Source organism: Amblyomma maculatum, chromosome 1 (genome assembly GCF_055883805.1).
Source record: "Amblyomma maculatum isolate TAMU_Amacu chromosome 1, ASM5588380v1, whole genome shotgun sequence".
NCBI lineage: Eukaryota > Metazoa > Arthropoda > Arachnida > Ixodida > Ixodidae > Amblyomma > Amblyomma maculatum.
Genome location: NC_139344.1, coordinates 454378104 through 454397644, shown reverse-complemented (window position 1 = coordinate 454397644; position 19541 = coordinate 454378104). Strand labels below are relative to the sequence as shown.

At 42.4% G+C, this 19541-nt stretch overlaps 2 protein-coding genes across 4 annotated transcripts in view; one reads left to right on the top strand and one right to left on the bottom strand.

Annotated features, from left to right (window-relative positions):
- Window positions 1-1722, bottom strand: part of LOC146209691 (putative inhibitor of apoptosis) — a 45249-nt gene extending 43527 nt beyond the window's left edge. Inside the window, exon 1 of one of the 2 annotated variants that reach the window (XM_084603027.1) lies at window positions 1404-1722. Coding sequence is in view for 1 of the 2 variants with exons in the window: in XM_084603026.1 (XP_084459152.1) it covers window positions 733-735 (3 nt within the window). In the remaining variant the exon portion in view is untranslated. Of the gene's footprint in view, window positions 1-732; window positions 1304-1403 lie in introns of those variants that run through there. The other variant, XM_084603026.1, reaches the window with a different exon arrangement.
- A 284-nt stretch (window positions 1723-2006) lies between these two features.
- SIDL (SIDL trafficking protein particle complex subunit 10) overlaps window positions 2007-19541 on the top strand; it is a 95714-nt gene continuing 78179 nt past the window's right edge. For both annotated transcript variants that reach the window (XM_084603024.1, XM_084603023.1), the window contains exon 1: window positions 2007-2394. In XM_084603024.1, coding sequence (XP_084459150.1) covers window positions 2355-2394 — 40 coding nt within the window. In that variant the 5' untranslated portion in view covers window positions 2007-2354. The remainder of the gene's footprint in view (window positions 2395-19541) is intronic.

The following is a 19541-nucleotide window of genomic DNA, read 5'->3' as shown; positions in this document are numbered from 1 at the left end:
ACGAGCGGGCCGCCAGACTGATAAATAGGAAAACGATTTCAAAGTACAAAAAGATGCACCGAGGCGTCGCATCCGTCTGATAGCAAAAGACGTCGCACCGCACAACCTGGCAAAACTGGTTCTACGTTTTGTGCAGTTCGTTTGTTTCCCTTTTCCTCCGCTACCGCACTCGGCGTATCGGTGAGCTCGCCCACCAGCCAGTCAGTCCTCGTACCACCCGACATTGTCGCTTCGTACGCGTTGAGAATTTTGTAAAGGAATGTTACACAAAGGAAGCATTCCGCAAGAAGTCCGAACGTAGGAAGCTAAAGCCGGTTGCTCCATGCGCAGAGGCAACGCCCACTAATACCGCAAATTTCCCGGTTACTCAGTGATAACTCAGCATTCCGAAACTTCGACTAAAGCTCTTCCGTGTGCAATCCAGCGGCCGTGGCTCTACAGTCGGAAATAGGAAACTGGCTACATGGCTGGAATGACACGCAGAATACAAGGCTCGTTCATTCTTTCAAAACACGGCCTGCACAATCATATGGATCTTGATCGTCTGCTAAACCGCCTTCAGCGGCAGCCAAGGTTGAAATTTTGATGCTAAAGTACGTGTAATGCCGAAACAGTTGCGAAACTAACGAATGAACAGGGTGAAATCAATGCATTCAAGCCGGAAATCTGGAAGGAAACGCTACGCCCTAGTGGAATGTAACGGCCGAGAGAAAGCAACGCTTATCAGCTTACCATTGAGACCGTCAACAGCCACGATGAACAACAGCCGGGTTGTCGGGCCAATATCTGAATGGTCCAGAAGGAATTTCATTCTACCGTCGCATGACTGAAACCACATGCCAGCGATAATGGACGCTTCCTCCCTGCCCGAGTCGCCGCTGGCTTATCCATTGTGCGTGACGGACGGCGAAACCCTCCTCCACACCACCAACCGGCTGTGACGGGCGGCGGCGGCACTAACTAGGGAAACATAACGCAACCACTCTAAAGACGTCTTGGGCTTTGGTGTTTCTTTAGCTTTCACAACGCAGTGGGCAGTAGGAAAAACATTGTGCTCATGCCCAACATGGCCGCCCTCCGTAACGACGACGGCGTAGTAGACGCATCGTGGCGTCGTTAAGGGCGTCCTTGCGCAACATGGGGCCAACTCGACCTTCACAGTGGGCGTCCGCGTCAACTACGCATTAGCGAGCTCGCCGTTCATAAACGAATACCACAAGGTCAGGCTGTGGTCACGGAGCATGCCGAAGAGCGTGACAACTCGAAGGCCTAGCTCTTCGTCGTCGCGCTCACCACAGGGCAGGCGCAGCCGGCACAGTGAAACGAGCATATGCGAACGACAGCCGAAAATAGTTGAGAAAAAAAATTGTGCAGAGCAATCAGTAAATGACAGTAGAGCTTACCTCGCGTGTCCTGCTTTCAGCTAAGTTCCTAACAGATCACGCGAAGAAGCATAAAGTTGCACACAGGGCAAATTTAAATTCGTGCGGGCTGCTCGGCCTTCTCGAGCGCTCCAGCAACACCTCGCCCGTTGCTCGAGAGGGGGAGAGAAGAGAAACGGGCGAGGTAAAAGTACTGCTTCGATGCTTGCGTGGCGCGCTGTCAGAGACTGAGGGGCTCTTTCCTTTCCTATCTCGAGGGCAACAGCGCGCAACGGCGCACCGTCCAACCGCGCTGAAAGGATTTCGCGCGAGGCCGACGCGGTGAACGCTTGCGACCGCGTTTGGAAGCAAGAGGGCAGACGGAGCTGGCTCATTTTCTCACTGAGGCAGTTTGCAATGAAAACACCACTGAAATTTTATTTGGACACACAGGCATGCGACATTAACACGATGAAGCGAGGCGAGTCGCTGATAAACGAACAAGCTGCAGCAAAAAAAGGCCCAACCTGCCTTACTAAACAATATACATACAAAATAAATACTACTTCCAAGAATTCAGAATGAGACTTGTCTCGTCTTGACTCTAAAGCTGCGAAGCGTCAATAGCCAACAGTAGCTTTGGATTTTAGGCAGCCACTGAGAGCCAACGTAAGCCACAAGCTGTGACCAGAGCGGCTGGTCGTGCATCGAAAGTGGAAGCCTCTGTTTTGGTGTAATGTAACGCGTTATGATGCCTTTGCGCTAAACAAACTGGCAGTTTAACTCGTGCTGGTGGGACCCCCAAAACCGGACGCATGATCAGCCGGAAGAAAGCCGTCATCTAAACGGGGCAGGCCATCGGCGACGCGTGATCGCAGCTCCAGTCGGTGGCGCGACGGCGTTCCGTCACCGCCTCCTGAACGATGCACTGTCCGCGAGCCCCACGGTTCGCAAGAAGCGGTCTTCCGACACTGTGACCCTGCGCTGGGATGCATGGCCTTGCCCAGAATGAACTGCAAACCGATCGTCACGTGTAAGCTACTTCCATCCGCGCCTGCGATTGCGGTGTAACTGTGCGCCCAGGCTTTGCGGGCCGCGGTGTCTAAGACGGAAACCGGTTTCATAACGGTTCGCAGACTCATATGGTCGCCAGCGACAGCTGGAAACGCGCACGTCTGCTAAACTGAAGTCGGGAATGGCTGATATAAGATGTTATCGGCTGTACAGTAAGCCACTGCCACGCGTATGCCGTGCTCTACTCTTGGGCTCTGTCGGAATGTCACGGCAGTAGTCTGACCAGCTTGGTACGCGGAAATACCGAGTTTGTGTCACATCTCGCCGTGCAAACGAGTTTTTGCAGTAGGACAACGTATAAAATCTGAACACCCGCGAAATGACGTTTGTGGCTCTCGGTTAAACGAAGGCGCGCAGTTGTCCTGTAAATCATGTTTTTTAGAGTTTCGCGCCTGTAAGAAGTGCAGACTTCCAGGGTACTCTTGGCGTTTTGAGAGAAGTTAATAGATTTATCATTCTCATTTGATAACTCTTTGCTGGGGATAACTAATCCTCTTCCCTCTACTGCAATAGGTATTCTTTCTTGCTGGCGACAGGCAGAATTATTTACCGTGAAAATTCTTAAAACGTACGCTGAACAAACAGCGCTCTAGTGGATATGAAATTCCTTTGCTTTTTTTTTTTTTTTTTTTTCAAACACAACAAAACCAACACAAGGAACATTGCAACAAGCATCTGGATCCCTAGCTCGCAGGCTAGTTGGGATCCATTCACGTAATGTTCAAAAGAAACTATTTAGTAGACAGCACAGACATTTGGCAAAATTGCAAAAGTAGTAAAATAGTCACAACCTATTGTAATAGTACGACTTTAGCAGTGCAGAGAAGTTGGTATTTTGCTTTATTTCTATAGGGATTTCATTCCATATTGTAGTCCCTACAGACAGAAGAGTTCTTTTTCCATACACATTTTTGCTAATTGGGATGAGAAAATTGTTTTTTGCTGCACTTCGTGATCTGTATTGTGAGGAGACAAATTAAGATGAGGGTAAAGGATAGTTGCTGGTGATCGAACGGTGCACCATTATCGCAGTTTTATGCTGAATTATTAGATGAAGAGGAAGTATCTTTAAAGATTTGAAGAGAGGCGTCGTATGGGCACGGTAACTGGAATATGATATGAACCGAATTGCTCTTTTTTGAATTTTGAAAAGTGGTTCTAAATATTTCGGATAGGTATGGCCCCAAGATTCAACACAATATGACTGGTGACTGTGAAATAAAGAAAAGTATATTGTTCTTAGAGTCACAGAATTGAAGTACCATTGACATTTTAACAGTGTGAAGCAGACACGGGATAACTTTTTGCAGAGAGATTCAATGTGAGGTTGCCAGTGTAATTGCTCATCAAGTATAATTCCTAAGTAAGTGATGTGATCAACTTGTTTAATGACAGAGTCTTGAATGTTAATATGCAGATTCTGAGTTGGTGGCGGCTTGCGTGGGGACCTGAATAAAACATACTTTGTTTTAGCAGAGTTAAGTGCCAACTTATTGATAGCGAACCAGTGCGAGATAAAGTTAAGTTCAAGATTTGCACTTTCGATCACATCCTCATATGATTCACTAGCGCAAATCAAGGCAGTGTCGTCAGTATACATGAATGCTGTAAATTTATTTAATTACTGATGTATTACTGATGCCGAGACTAATATTCAATAAGTAATTTTTTATTGCTATACTCAATCCTATGGAGCTGAACAGAGGTCATCAATATCTGCTTCTTTACTACAAGAGGTTTGGATTTTCTCAAGCGTCAGCGCGGCAAGAATTGGCTCATTAGTCACCCTAAATTATGCTGTCATACTACACTGACAATGCCCTGCTGAAGAGGATACCTGTCCAATGACTGAGATGGCCTGACTAAAAAGTTTGCAAAGGGCATACAGGGACTCCACGTCAGACGGTACCTAGCTCATTAGTGGCTAGTGATCTCCTGACAGATAATCGCCCGTGATGCACATGTGTCTCACTTTTTCACCACAATCGGTTGCTCAAGCACCTTAACAGGCAGCTAATAATAAAATACTAGAAGCTTTGGTGTTAAAAAAATAAGGCACGCACTTGTTTTGGTCGCTTTCTAGTCTTAATGAAAACAGAGCACGCATTAAGTCATGTACCACCTGGCCCAGCATCTTTCCATAATGCTTTCTAGTCATAGCATTCTTGTAATATGACCCCGCCGAGGTGGTGCAGTAGCCGGGCGCCCGACCACTATGCCCAAGGATGTGGGATCGAATCCCAGCCTCGGCGGCCACTTTTCGATGGAGGCAAAAAGTTAAGCGCCTATGTACTGTGCGATGTCAGTGCACGTTAAAGACCCCCAGGTGGACGAAATTTCCAGAGCCCTCCACTACGGTGTCTCTTATAGCCTTAGTCGCTTTGGGACGTTAAACTCAACAAAGCAAACCAAACCATTCTTTTAATACAAAGAGGGGATAACTAATGGTTGCTAAGGGGCAACAAAATAGATTCCAAGGGAAGGAAAATGTAGAAGGGGGTGGCAAAAAATCAGATGGGCAGATGAGTTTGAGACGTTAGCATGGTCAAGTGGATACAGCTAGCACAGGACTGGGTTAAATGAAGGAGTATGAGTGAGCCCTTTGCCCTACAGTGGACATAGTCTGGCTGATGATGATAATGTGCTTTGCTTACTTCCCTCAAGAGGGGCCAGCACACTATACAGTTTACTTGAGGACATTGTTTACCTATGGAAAGCCAGTAATGTAGAAAGGAGGCTTTCTACCTTCTTTTAAAGTTCCTTCAGGACTCATATCTGAACTCCAGGTGGTGAAAGCAGCAGTTGATGGTCCTGAGTGATTGTGTGTATGGTGACATAAATATGTGCCAAGTTGCAGATATGTGTCCCGCTTACTAGCCTTTCTGCTGCTACGGTGGAGCATTTGCTGGCTGAACTTGCTAGGCTGATCTTACCAGTACTTGCATAAGCCTCAAAATCTTGAGCATTGAGGATATCGTACACCAGTGCAGTACCTCCTGCAGCGTAATGCCCATTCCGACTGAATTCCAATTGTCTTTTTGTTAGCCAGAGGGGCTGTGTGGTAGTGCAAGCACATTGACCTACTTGATAAGGTTTTGTTTTTAGCACTACTATTTATTGACATTATTAAAGTTGCACTTTTTTTTTAAGGTGAAAGCCTTAAACCTCTCTGTTTCAAGGTCTCTTCATGAGGTACAGAAAAACAAATCACAAGGTATTTATTAGGAAGCAAGCTACTTTTGCGCCTTTTCAATGCTGCGAAACTTCCTTTAGGGTTGCCTTTGTATTGGCTGCAGGTTTGGGGTGCACCCATACTTGTATGCATCGCCGCATGAGCTTAGAGCTTTATTCCACATCACTGGGGGTGACAATACAATAGCCTCTACTCATCGGTGAGGAAGACTTGGATAATGCGCCATGGCGGAAGAGGCTAGAGCAGCTCAAAATGCTGCTCGTCAAGAGGAAGTGGATATGGATCAATCTGTGGCAGTGGCCGTATGAGAGCAACATTTGTCCCTAATGTGACACAGGCGTTCTGGGAATGAAAAATTGCTTATGAGAGATGCTGCTGCCAGCAGATCAGATGAATACAAGACAGACTTCATCAGTACATCAAAAGAATGTGCAAATAGGCATTTGCTTTCAAATTTTCAGAAAGTTTTAAGCATCTCCCGTAATTTTTATGATTGTCAAAAATAAATACATTGATAGAAAATGTGCTTGAGATCTCTGAGAAGTGGTAGAAGCGTGTGTTAGAGGACAGCTACACCTCATATATGCAAGGACAGTTTTTACCACCATTTGAAGAAGCGAACCGGACAGGGTGAAGCAGCCAGACAGTCTGCCAATGCTAAACGCACTGTACTCGAAGAGGCACTGGCCAGAGTCAGTGAAGCCGGCTGGTCCATCAGCTGGTCCTTGGCTTGCCACACCCAGTATGTTGGTGAGTGGGGTGCAGATAATGGAGCATATGTTGGTGACAGATTCCAAGTTAGAGCATATTTTCTGACCTCTCAAACTTAAACTTATCTCCTCCAGAGCCTTGAAGATGCCAAGCATTCTGGTCTTGCTGTGTTTCAATTTTCACATTTGATTTTTTTCTCATTCCTTGCACAGGAAAAGCACATTAGGAAGTTACCTTATATTCAGATGTATGATTCTCCGTTCGTGGTTAGTTAAGAAAAAGTAACATCTTACCTAACTTCGTTTCAGTGCGCTTGCAAAACCCCTTGGCAATGGCAAAACCTTTTTTATGTTTTGCTCTGTTGGTGGGGAAAAGAGTCTCTTTGTTATTAGAAACTAATAACCTTTCACTTTAGGTCAGCATCAGTTTGTTCTCAGCACTCCTTTAAGCAGTCTGAAGTGGTTAAAATTAATCTAGAGATTTCCATTAAGGCATGTCTTATAGGCTGCATTGTAGCTCTTGGACAAAACTACTTACAGGCTGTAAGTAGGCAAGCATCCTATCACTGGGCGGGATGGATGAGGGAAGAATAGTGTATCCTGATAACAAAAAAAGTTTGTGATAACTTTGTGATGTCTTAGTGTGCTAAAGAGAACCAGAAGGCAGAATTCATTTCAGTGCTTACATTTGTTTGTTTTTTCTGTAGTTTTAGTTTCAACAACTTATACATATTACATCTCTATCTTGTAACGCTCACATACTCTCTACAATATTTTAGCGATTTAGTATAGACTGATATCTTAATCAGTGATAGTCTACAGTAAAGAAGATTTGTTATATTGGACACAGCTGTACAAAATAAAGAAATATAAAGTAATACCCAGCAGTTTGGGAAGGTTCACAATGGGACAGGGCAATTAAAGGCAGGAAGTGTAGCATGGGGAAGACTAGATCAGGACTGAGGGAGTGAAATAACTAGGAGAATATGAATGAGATGGAGCGCTTTTGGCAGGTACTGCCAGTTAGTGATTAGCAGTTTACCAATATCCCTCAGAAGAAAGTAACAGCTGTACATTTCCAGTACTCATCTGTGGAGCAAAAGCATGGAGTGTGACCACAAATAGGTGTAATGTTAAGAGACTGGAAGAATGTAGTATAGGTCAGAGAAGGAACGCCAGGTGATGACATCCTGGTCGAAATCACAATGATGAAACGAGCTGGGGCAAGGCATGCAATGCAATGCAAGATAACCACTCTGTTTCCCTGACAAAAGCAGAGTAGATTCCAAGGGAGGTCAAGCGTAGCAGGAGGAGTGATAGTTGAGATTAGTAATTTTGCAGGGATAATGTGGCTGTAGCTAGCATTGGACAGGGTTAGTTGGAAGGCAATGGCAGAGGCTATTTTCCAGCAGTGGGAATAGTTAAATTGGTGATGGTAACATAGAAGATGGCAGCATCCATCAGTTCACTCTGTGAAGGAGAACAACTCTGTAGGCTTTATTGGAAACTCCTCAAGGAAGCAGCTTGAATCATCCTGGTTGAAAACATTTTTCTTGTTAGCGGTTTCGGTCTCACACTGTGTTTTATTGATGTTGCTGTTAGGAATATGATGCTGAGATTTATCATTCCGTCACTTGCAATGCTCAGAGGCACCACATATTCACTTTCTTTAGACTCAGTGATAAAACTGATAGTGATGTAGGCTTACGTTTCATCCAGAACCCCTACTGCGATAGCTTAGTGGTTTGAGCGTTCGACTACTGAGCCTGGTGACCCGGATTCAAACCCAGCTGCAGCAACCAGGTTTCAATGTAGGGGAAACACAAGGCATCTGTGTACTGCGCAATGTCAGTGCACGTTAAAGAACCCCAGGTGGTTGAAACTATCTCAGGTTCTTCACTGCGAGTTTCCTCATAGCTTGGATCATCATGGGGTGCTAAACCTCATGAACCACTTTTCATCCACATACTGGAGGTAACTTGGGGGATATTTCGATGCCCATGGATTCTAATAGAACACTAATTGCCATAGGTTTTTCCCGCTGTCAATACCCTGTCTGTCAAATTTGGCTGCTAATTGGCTCTTGAAGCTTGACTTTTTATTTCAATCTGACCAGTTGCTTGTTCTCAGGTGTGGCTGTGCATTCGTGCACAAATTGATTTTGAAGTTGGCTTTCTTCATGACCTCAGTTCAGCTGGTTTCAACAACCAACAGTGCTTCAGCAATGTCATATAGATCACCTATGCATCTATATTAACCTGCTGAGGGCCAAAGAAACTCTTTAGGATTATGTTTGATCAGTTCTGTTGTTTCATAACGGTGCCACTGTTTACAGCCTTTATTTTAGCCATTCAGTAAATGTGTTAATTTTTCCAACTGCACTTGTGACATCATCACTATGCAACTCAAACCACTGTGTCTGGCGGTGCAGTTAGGTTTCAGTTGTGGTTACCTGCTTTCTCTGCTTTGAAGTTGTTTTACTTACTGCTTTGAGAATAACTTTTTTTTAATGAATAGAGGGGCTCTGAAGAATATAGTTTGATCATCAACTTGGAAAGCTAGAAAGAAATACCCTAGAGGTGCCTTTTAAAAATTGAAAATACTGTTTATTTAGCAGGAGTTAGAAGCTTGGGGGTAACAGTTTAAATTCACAAGTGTTGTGACAGGTTTTTCGTTTTCTGACACTGTCTTCTTGTCTTGGTGAGAAATGTATTATACAACTTCACAGTATTGAATGTGCTATTGACATCTGCACAGCTAAGCCATTCAGTTAAGCTTCTAAAATTCAATGCAGCAAACAGTTTCGACCTAGAGCTGTATAGCTAGTCGGGGCACATCAGGCTAGTTACTGGTTAGTGGGATTACATTGGACAAGTTTAAAATAAAAGCCAAGTAGAGCAGCTGAAATGTCTCTGAACTAAATATTTTAGTACTTTGATCAATATGAGGTATATGTGCTAATGGTGGAGGCAGATAAAAAAGGAAAACAAGCAAGCAAACGAACAGGGGGGGGCAAAGAAATTAATTTGTTCTTCTCAGCACTGTCCTTGTGTCATTGGCTTTGTTGTTTGTTCCGTGTTGCATCAGTCTGGGAGGGTGCTATGTCTTCCTGTTTCATTTCCTAATGACTTCCTCAGGATGTCTGACTCAGTCTGACTAGTCCGACTTGACCTAGATGATCTTTCTTCATGAATAATGAAGCATATCATACAAAATGGTAGATGCTTGGGCTTGTTGGTACATGATTCAAGGGAACAAAATGCAACGCACCAATACAAGGACAAAGAAAGATGACATTCTATTAACTCCTTTAGATGTGATTTTTTTATTATAATCACTCATTAAGAATGACTGGTTGTTTTGCTTCGCTATACACCAGCACTTGATGGTTTGCAAAAATGTGCTAAATTTTGTACTAAGTGTCAAAATTTACTTGAATAGTAATGTCATTTTGGCATGGTTTATCAAGTAAACCCCATATCAATAGTGAAATTATTTGCCTTTTGCAGGGTGCACATTAGGGTGTAAATTGAAGGGAAAAAAACTGAAAATGTTGTTTCTTTTGGTCCAAAAATGTCTGCATGAATATGGCAGACAACGTGCTACCCCTGTCAATGTTTCGGTAAATCTTTACTGTGTTCGCTACATGGCATTAAAAAAAATAATGTGAAGAATGCAAAGTTTGGCAAACAGTTCACTTTTGGGTTCAATAAATGCTCAGGGAAAAGCTTTAAGTTCATTTTGCATGCGAGTAGGAATCTTCATCTCCAGAATATTTGCCGAGTGCGACCGCTTTTGCCTCGGTCCACTCACATCCAGAATAGCAGTCACATGAATAGCTGCGAGAGCTAAGGTATTCTCGCATTGACAATTTCGAAAAAAAAAACATTCTGAACAGTTGCAGATACATTCCATTACTTTGTCACAGCGGCATTTCAGTCTGCTCTGTCGGCATAGCATTAATTTTTTTTTGTTTCATTCCTTTTGCCCTTACCAGCATTGTATTGCTTTGTATCCTCTGACCTCCAAAAATATATAGGGGGGCTTTGAAATGGTTGAACCAGCGATGTTGAAACATTAAGGCTTGTTGCCCTTGCTGAGCTAACAGCTCTGCTATGGTGGATGACTGCCTTCAAACTGCTTTCTAACTATAGGCCGATCTCTTTAACTGCACATTCATGTAAGATCCTAGAGCACATTATTTATAAACACATTATGGAATTTCTTGAAGCAAATAATCTTCTGTCCAGAGCTCAACACGGGTTTCGTAAGGGGTTTAGTACAGTGACTCAGTTAACCGAATTTGCACATGACATTCTTCTCAGCATAGACGCCGGTAACCAAATCGATGCTATATTCATCGATTTCTCAAAAGCTTTCGACACGGTCCCTCACTCTAAATTGTTATGCAAACTAAAAGTAATTCTCAATAACTCTCAACTCGCTGATTGGATTGCCGATTTCCTCTCACACCGCTCCCAGTCTGTTCGCTTCAATTCCGTCGATTCTTCTTTAGCCAATGTTACCTCAGGTGTTCCCCAAGGCTCTGTCCTTGGCCCTTTGCTATTTTTGCTCTATATTAATGATTTACCTGACAGTATAACCTCCAAGATCTGTCTATACGCCGATGATTGCGTACTGTACCACACTATCAACTCTGTTAATGATCACCTCCTTCTGAATGAGTCTTTTGGTATGTTCCGTGTCTGGTGCAATACGTGGCAGATGAACATCAATTTCAGCAAAACAGTTGTCATGTCTTTCACCAACCGCCTATCACCTTCTATTTACGACTATGCATCACTGCAAAGGGTTCATGAATATAAATATCTTGGCGTCGTTTTTTCTCACAATATGCAATGGTCAAAACACACCGATTACATCACAGCTAAAGCTCTTAAAAAGGTAGGTTACTTACGACGCACAGTACGGGATGCTCCTAAAGAAGCAAAATTGCTCATGTACAAAACTCTAATTCGCCCTATTCTTGAATACGCTTCTAATGTCTGGAATCCATACAAGCAATGTGAAATCGATCAAATAGAATCTGTGCAACGTAAAGCTGTAAGATTTATTTTTCGCCGCTACGACTTTCATTTTTCACCCTCATCTGCGATGTCTTCCCTAAACATAAGCCCGCTTGCATCCCGTCGAAAAACTGAGTCCTTAAAACTTCTTCACTCCATAGTTCATTCTGCTAATTGCCTTTCAGAGGGTAAGCATATCTCGTTTTCAAAACCATCTGCAACCAGGAGCCATCACGATCTTAATATCCAACCTTTTTTTGCCCGCACTAACGTTTTCAAATACAGTTTTTTTCCGCGCACTGTGGAGTGTTGGAATTCTTTGGATGGCAACATTCGTGCACTATCAATCTCTGATTTTGCGTCGGCAATTGAGTCGTAGCATTGTATGTTGTTTTTCTAGCGTTTATATTTGTAATGCTTGTATGTACTTTTGTATGCGTGGAATTTTTCCACATTTTTGTACCCACTCCTGCTATAGCCCCTTGAGGGGCTGCAGTATTTTCAAATAAAATAAATAAATAAAGGGAGCACACTCCATGGGCTGGTTATAGGGAAAGAAAAAGTAGAGTGACCTACTCAGTGTAGGTTGTTGATCAATGCCGTGGGGGAAAGGATGGAGGATGAGGAGAGGATGGCAGAATGGGAGCGAGAGAGAGATATATATGATCATTATTGTATAGGGCTCCAGAATAATTTACACCACCTAGTTCTTTCTCACGTCATTGACGAGATTTTGATTCAACTACGTGAGTGAATGAGGAAACATGAAAACAGAGCCCTATCCTCCTGAAACAGAATAACAAGCATTTGGCAGAAGTGAAAGCAAAATGTATAAGAAATGAATATATGAAATAAAAATGTGTACACCGGTGTGCCTATACATGACATGATGCTAAAATTAAGCAAAATAAAAACATTTATGGCAGAAATGCATAGAGAATAAAACAGGATTACAAGTGAGTAGTGAGTGTAGATAGTTCAGGTCTGTTACAAAATGATCATTTATGACACATAGTCACATCCACAGCTTGCAGGGGTTTTTGTTTCCTGCCTAGTGGTTACTAGTTTCAGGTGCTCCAACCAATTGCTGTCTGTTCCCAGCAGTTTTCTTCATTGCTGGAAGAGTTGGTCAGGTGTATATGGTATCATTATCTTAAATTTATTTGCTTTTGAAGGTTCTGTGGCAGACAAGTGTGTGTGGGGAGAGGAAGGGGGTGAAGCGGGCATTTGGTCTGCTGTACAGGCACAAGTAAACAAGTGATCACCTGGATATTTATATATCCAAACAAAACATAATAGTTGTTCAAAAAGAACAACTAATATGCGAGGCGAAAATCAAAGCAGCCAGATAGAATCAAAGCATGGCAAGAATAGGATACACAGCACTCATTCTTGTCTTCCCTTTGTCTGAGTTAAGCTTTGCAATACAGACTGAATAAGGTGGCGGTGGAGCAATACAGGCTAATCAAGAACAGATTGAGAGTAAAAATTGCCGACAAGCAACAGTGGACTGTGGTAGCTGCCTGTATGTGGAATTGTTGGGTTCAGTGGTAACATGTCCAGAACAGTTATTCCATCCTGTGGAATGCACAGCCAAAAAGAAGAAGGCGGAAAAAAAAATGCCCAGTCTGATAGCAGTGTGTGTTAGTTGCTGAGGTGGCAGGATATTTGCAGTTTCAGTCTGGTTCTTTGCTGCTCATGGCTATCGCAGTGCAGTTGCAACCATAGTTTTTTAATACACTTGATAATCTATGGTCCTAAATGACTTTCACTCACACAGGAGCATATTTAGTGGCATCTTCTTTGAAGTGCCACCTGTGTGATGATCGAGCTGTTTTAATCTTAAAAAAAGGAAAGATGAGGCCCAATGCAAGTTTTTCGTAATATCTCGCTTTAAAGTGCTGCGTTCTCACTTTCTTCAAACCTGTGCCAGCGCAATAGTCACTGGTGGGGTTTACGCTTTTGCTTCTAAAAAAGAAAAGCTAGGGACGAGGGGAGGGGGGGAGGGAGAAAGAAGCAGGGCAAGTAGTGAAAAAATGTTCCTTCGGTATGTATTTCTAAGCTTGGAACTGGTGATCCTGTAGTCTGAAAAAAAAAAAAATAAAAAATAAGAAGTGGCAGCAGCAGCAAAAACTAGCAAGCGGTGGCCTTGTGGTAGAGCATCCGCCTCGCATTCGGGAGGTACCGGGTTCGATCCCTGGTGCCGTCGGTTACCCACCGGCTTTTCAATGGGTACAAGCTTTCCTCCGGCCTGGTGCTTGGCTCTTCTGGGGTGAAATGCTTGGAAAAAGGGTCACATAATGGACTTATTGTCCGATTGCGGAACGGATTATTGCCACATCGGCGCAACTATTTGGGCCGTGACAAAAAAAAAAACCAACATGTTTGGTTCATGGCCCCTTTTCCCAAGCATTTCACCCCAGAAGAGCCGAGCACCAGGCCGGGGGAAACCTTGTACCCATTGGAAACCGGTGGGTACCCGGCGGTACTGGGGATCAAACCCCGTACCTGATGATGAGTCATCACCTAAAGCAGGTTCGATGCTCACACGCCTTTCTTGAAAGAGGCAGACATTCCAAAGGGTCCTGATTAGAAACACATCTGCAGGGGAAGTTCTCAAAAGCTTTCTGCAAAGCGGGGAAAAGTACAAAGAAACAGAATAATAAAAGATCAAGTAAACCACACCTGTCATGTCCTGAAGAAAAGAGTTTAAGGGCCTACTAAAGTAGAAAGTGATAAGAAGGAAACATGTTTGGAAAAACATGTTCAGCTTATGCTACTGCAGAGGGGGGATATAGTGTACATTTGCTGTACGATTAATGCTATATGGAATTGTTTTCTAGACTAGTTATGGAGAGGGAATATATTTAGGTTATTTTGACGTTCATTTCCCAGGCACTTCGTTTAACGTGTTAAATCTCGTTACAAGAGACACTGTTACTAGAGACACTCAGTTATAAGAGACATTTGAAAATGGCTTGGTTGGTTTTCCTATGTCGGCCATGTTAACAACATTGCATACAAGAGACATGGTTACAAGAGACACTCAGTTACTAAGGACAACTTTTTCAGGTTCGTGGAGTAAATTCTTCACTATTTAGAAGAGACACAACCCAGGTGTGCTCATGCAATGCATCTGGAACGTACCCACTCGTACATGATGCACTTCAGATTGCCTTAGCTAAATTCTGCTCCATATCAGTGTCCTTTTTGTTGTGCATATCAGGAACTGAGGAGTGCTTCCCCATGATTGGAAAGTCAAAACGGCATCGCATTACTGTTACCTACGAAGCAAATCAAAATACATGAATGACATTCAGCATTTTTAACTCCTCACTGTTAAAATTTGATCACAAGATGAAAGCATAGACTCCTGATGTCTTTCTCTTTGTGAATCATCTGAGGGTGACGAGCCTGTAAGCATCTGAGGGTGACGAGCATGTAAGAATGCCTCAAAGGTATTAGAGTAATAGGAAGGCTTGCAAAGTGAAGTGCTTTAACTCCAGAATTTGGGAAGGAATACACTCTGCACTCACAAAAATACATACTAGTATGAATAACTTCTTTAAGCTTTCCTGAACAATTTCCTGTTAATGCGTGTGAATGCATTTATATGCTGATGTGCAGTAAACTGATCAACACTGTGTTTTTAGAATTTTTGGTTACAAGAGACCTTGCTTACAAGAGTCATGTTTTTCAGGTCCCTTGAGTGTCTCTTGTAACGACGTTTTACTGTATTATGTTACTGACCTCTGAAAGCACTCTCTAGTCTCGAGGGTAGGGGGAGGAATGCAAAAACTGTTTGTCCTACTCCTCTTTTAAGCCATGTCTTGTGTGCTTCTCCACATTTCTCTGGATGAAGCGGGTCACAATAGCAAAACAGGAGTCAAGCTGTGCTGAAGAAATTTATTACAATGGCAGAGCACTATAAAACGGGCATAGGTACATGTAGTAGATTTGAAATTGCACTACATTTGCTACAGAGAGTGTGCACTAGCGAGAAGGGACTACTACAAAGCATAGCTGAAGTCCTCATTTTTTCATGTTCAAAAACTAAGGCCTCAGGTTTGAGGCAGCCTTCTGCCTTGAGAAGCACATCTTTGATCAGGTAGGATAGCGGATCTAGTTGGATTAGTTCAGTTCATTGTGATCATCTCAATCACAAAGACATGAGCAAGATGAGGAAATTGGCAGTTTTAAGCCAATAAGGGGATTTGTTACTTTGAGAGTGAAGGTGAATTGGGGGCCTTGGTTTGAATATTTATATCTCTTTAGGCATGCTTTCGAATGTTTTCAGAAATCAACTTTGCCACTTGAACTCCAATCTTCATTTCTTTATATAAAAGAGGTTGGCCATCAAATCCTAATCACTGAGTTTCTTTTGACACAATGGAAACTTTGGCATGTGAGCTGCAGAATTCCTTTGTAGTTCTGTTACAAGTGCTCAGGAATATTTTTACTAATCATTTTTAACCATGCATGTGCCTCTCTATATGTATCTCTACACTGGAAACCATGACCAGGGATTATGATGGAGATAACGCATTGGTAAAAGGAATTTGTAAAAAGCACTAATGTAAACCTCTGCTGCCAGAAAGTAATTGTACATTTTTAGTGTAGAGTAGCATAGTGTAGAGTTCAGTGTAGAGTACAGTAGTGTAGAGCTTGGTTTTAGTTTTTGCACACTCCAGGCTATTGCGGTACAGTGATGTACATTTGAAAGGATGTTTTAGTAAACAGTGGCTGCTGCTTGATTGAAGGAATTCTAAAACACTGTGGCGCCGTCTAGTACAAAAGCTTAATGCTCATCATATGTGATTGTAGTGGAGTTTTTTTGTTTTCAGTAGAGCGCATTCACTGGAGAGAGTGAAGACTATACAAGATGTGAGCAATGCTCCTGAAAGAAAAAGAAAAGTAGCATGCACTTAAGAACAAATCTTTGATATTTTACCGAGATGTGGTCGCATGTTGGAATACACTGATAATGGCAATATTTAACTGGCAAATGGCACTGTGTTATCTGCGATTTTCAATGCCAAATTCTAGTGGTAAATTCTAGCTTCCTCGATAGTGCAGTGCAATATGCTTACAGTCTGAAGCACAGTCTCTACCATAATCTCATGACATGCTTTTGTCACTTGCAACATCTGAGTATGCAGTGCATTGCGCAATTACAAGTCGTTAGTATTTTGCCTGATTCCAAATTTGTTGGGTGTAACAACAAATTTGGCAACAATGCCAAATTTGTTGGGTGTATTTGCCTGATTCAGTCAGAAGGAGCAGACGTTTTTATTGTATTCAGTGGCGGCGGCGAAGCAAGAGAAGCCGCTGCCCCAATGCTGGCAGCGGAGGCACCATCTTGTGCTTTTTCCCCAACTCTGTCACAGCAGAAGAAGAGGCAATGGAAGGTTGCTGAAAACAGCGCAATGTGGCGCCACTGATGTCAGCGCTGAGGCAGCGGCTTTCTTGCTATTATACTAATATATGTATAATAAAAAAGAATGGAAACTTCAAACAATAAGAGCACTGTGCAATTACAAAAAACAGTGACATTTTCGTGACTACAGTGAAAATTACAGCTTTTCATCACAAGAGGCCACTTCAGTAGTTTTTATGCAGTTTTCATTGCCAAAATAAAATTATAAATCCTCGTTTCTTGAATATTGTAGTGCCTGATCTATACTTTACGAGGCAAGATCTTTTCATTTCCACCATAATCTCATTACATGTTTTGGTCAGTGTTTTGTCCGTTTTACAATTTGGGTCCTTGGAAATCTTGGACATCTTGGAGTGATTCTATTGTCTAGTGAACATTGATGAATTAAAAGCTTTGATTTATGCTTAATTTCTTGGATGAAGGGCTGGTGCTCTGTTTTTGCTGCAGTGGTTCATGGCAATCTGTCTTGAACCTCTTTCGTTGCAGATGCCTGTGGGAATCCGAAGGGCCACTAGATTGTTGTGGCATTCAGGAATAAAGGGTGATTGCAAATTCTGCTGATAATGAAACTTATGAATTTGGCTACTTCAACAGTTTCCCTTGTGACAAAAGCAATGATGATCCCTAGCTAGCCAAAAATGCCTGTGAAAGAATAGACGCAGAGGAGCCACTTTGCACTGGGCAGCAAGTGGATTGAGTCTGTGTTATGGGCAGATACGTGTTGTACATTGTCCACTGCTTCCTGTATACACTGGCACTGCACTCCTAACAATGCATATTTGAGATTGTAAAAAATTACCTGGCATGCTGAGAACAGGTCTTCCTGAAATACATAGCACTGAAAGGGTTAAACATCAAAGTGGGGTCAGGGGCCTTCTGAGATATTTGAATCTGAGCTAATTCATGGAACTTTGCGTGTAAGACCATTGCACAGCCTCACCATTTAGAGCACAGTGCACAGGATCCATTGCTTTTCAGGAACACGTGTATTCATGACTGGGTCACTAGGAGCTGTTGAGTTCCATGCGACATGTATAGCTTTTGAAATAGATTTGGAATTGTATAAGCAGAATGTGTTACTCACTGAAGAGGTTGTCACTGAATTTTTTATAAAGTTTTTTTTTTCTTCATTTTTTTTTAACTGTTAACAAACCTTTATTTTAGAAACTACAAGAGATACCTCTGTGTGGTCTGTGCAGGTGGGTTTTATAGCAAGGTAGACATCATATACACAATAGATCTTGATGACTGATCCAATTTGGTTTTAAGGGTCAATATTGCAAAATTAAAGACTGTCAACATCAAAGGCGAGCCAAGTTTTTAATTTTCCTAATTGGCAGTGTGGTTCAAAATATTGAGTGCCAAAATTGTGCATTTGAGAGCTTGTTGAGTCTGGTTTCCTGCTTTGCGTATGTTGTCAGTTGCATCTCTTATGTATCAATTATGGACACTGTGTGTGTATTTGATGACCTAGAAGGAGTTAATTTGGTTTTGATGGCATCATCATGCGCAGTAACGTTACGTCAGTATATATAATTTTGCAAATGCGGAAAGTTAACTCAACGAGGTTTGAAATGCTCATTTTTGATGTTTGTTATTGTCTACCACACTACTGATTAAAAAAAATTCAGAATTGGTACTTATGTTTGTTGCTAATGGCCTTAAATTTGTCAGTGTATTATTTATCCTTAAATTGAAAAATAAAAAGTGGAATAGTTTTAGTTTGTTATCTTAAGGAATTTTGTGTAATCAGCAAGTTCAGTCATGTATATGATGTCTGCCTCGCTGTAAAACTCATGTACGCACTTCTAGAATGCAAATTTTTAAGCAGCAAAAAGAAAAAAAAAATATCCGGTGTATAGAATTGTGTACTGAGGTTAAGTCGCATACACAAAAATAGCTTTGGACTCTGAAGCGAAAAAAGGAAATGGGGCGTGTCATGAAAGGGCATTGGGGGTGTAGCATGTCTGATACAGAAACTAGATACTGCTGATTAGAGTGCAGCACAATTGATAATTAGAGCAGAAGCAGGGACATTCTGAAGCACAGAGTGCAATGTTGCGGTTCAATTTATAGCTTCCCTCTTTATGAGTCATTTGTGGAATCAATGAATTATATACGCTGTATGACTTACCTGCCGAAATATGCCACTACTGCAGTTAGCAAGCGTATCTGTAACCAGGATGCTAGCTTAAGGCTCACAACTGTGATTGGCATCTTCGGCAAAAAGTAGTAAAATGGATGAGATGACGAGCTATTGCATGGTGAAGGTAACTGTTATGGCTTTAGCGCTAAACAAGTCCACATAGGGAGGATGTGTGCAATTGACCTAGCACGAATTTCCTCTGGCAGGCAGCACATGCAACACAGAATAGAACAGAACAGTTCTCTTGATTCATTATGCACCACAGCTGAGGGCTTTTCACTGTTGCCAACAGCTGCGCTTCCAACAACATGAGGACTGCCTTTGTGAGCACGTGAAGAAAAATGAGAAGCTAGACTGACAGATAATTTTCTCAAGAGCACTACGAGTATTTGTTTTGTGATAAAATGTAACTACATTTTCGAGAAAATGCCAAATGAACTCCCCACTTGTATTGAGTGCAAAGCTCTTACTCTCTGAACCACAACATTGAAGGTCACAGAGAGTGCTGCTTGACCTCTAAACCGGAGGAGTGGCCTGACGTCATGCCACGTGACTTGCCACATCTGCACTGGCTGCCACCTTGCTCTGGCACT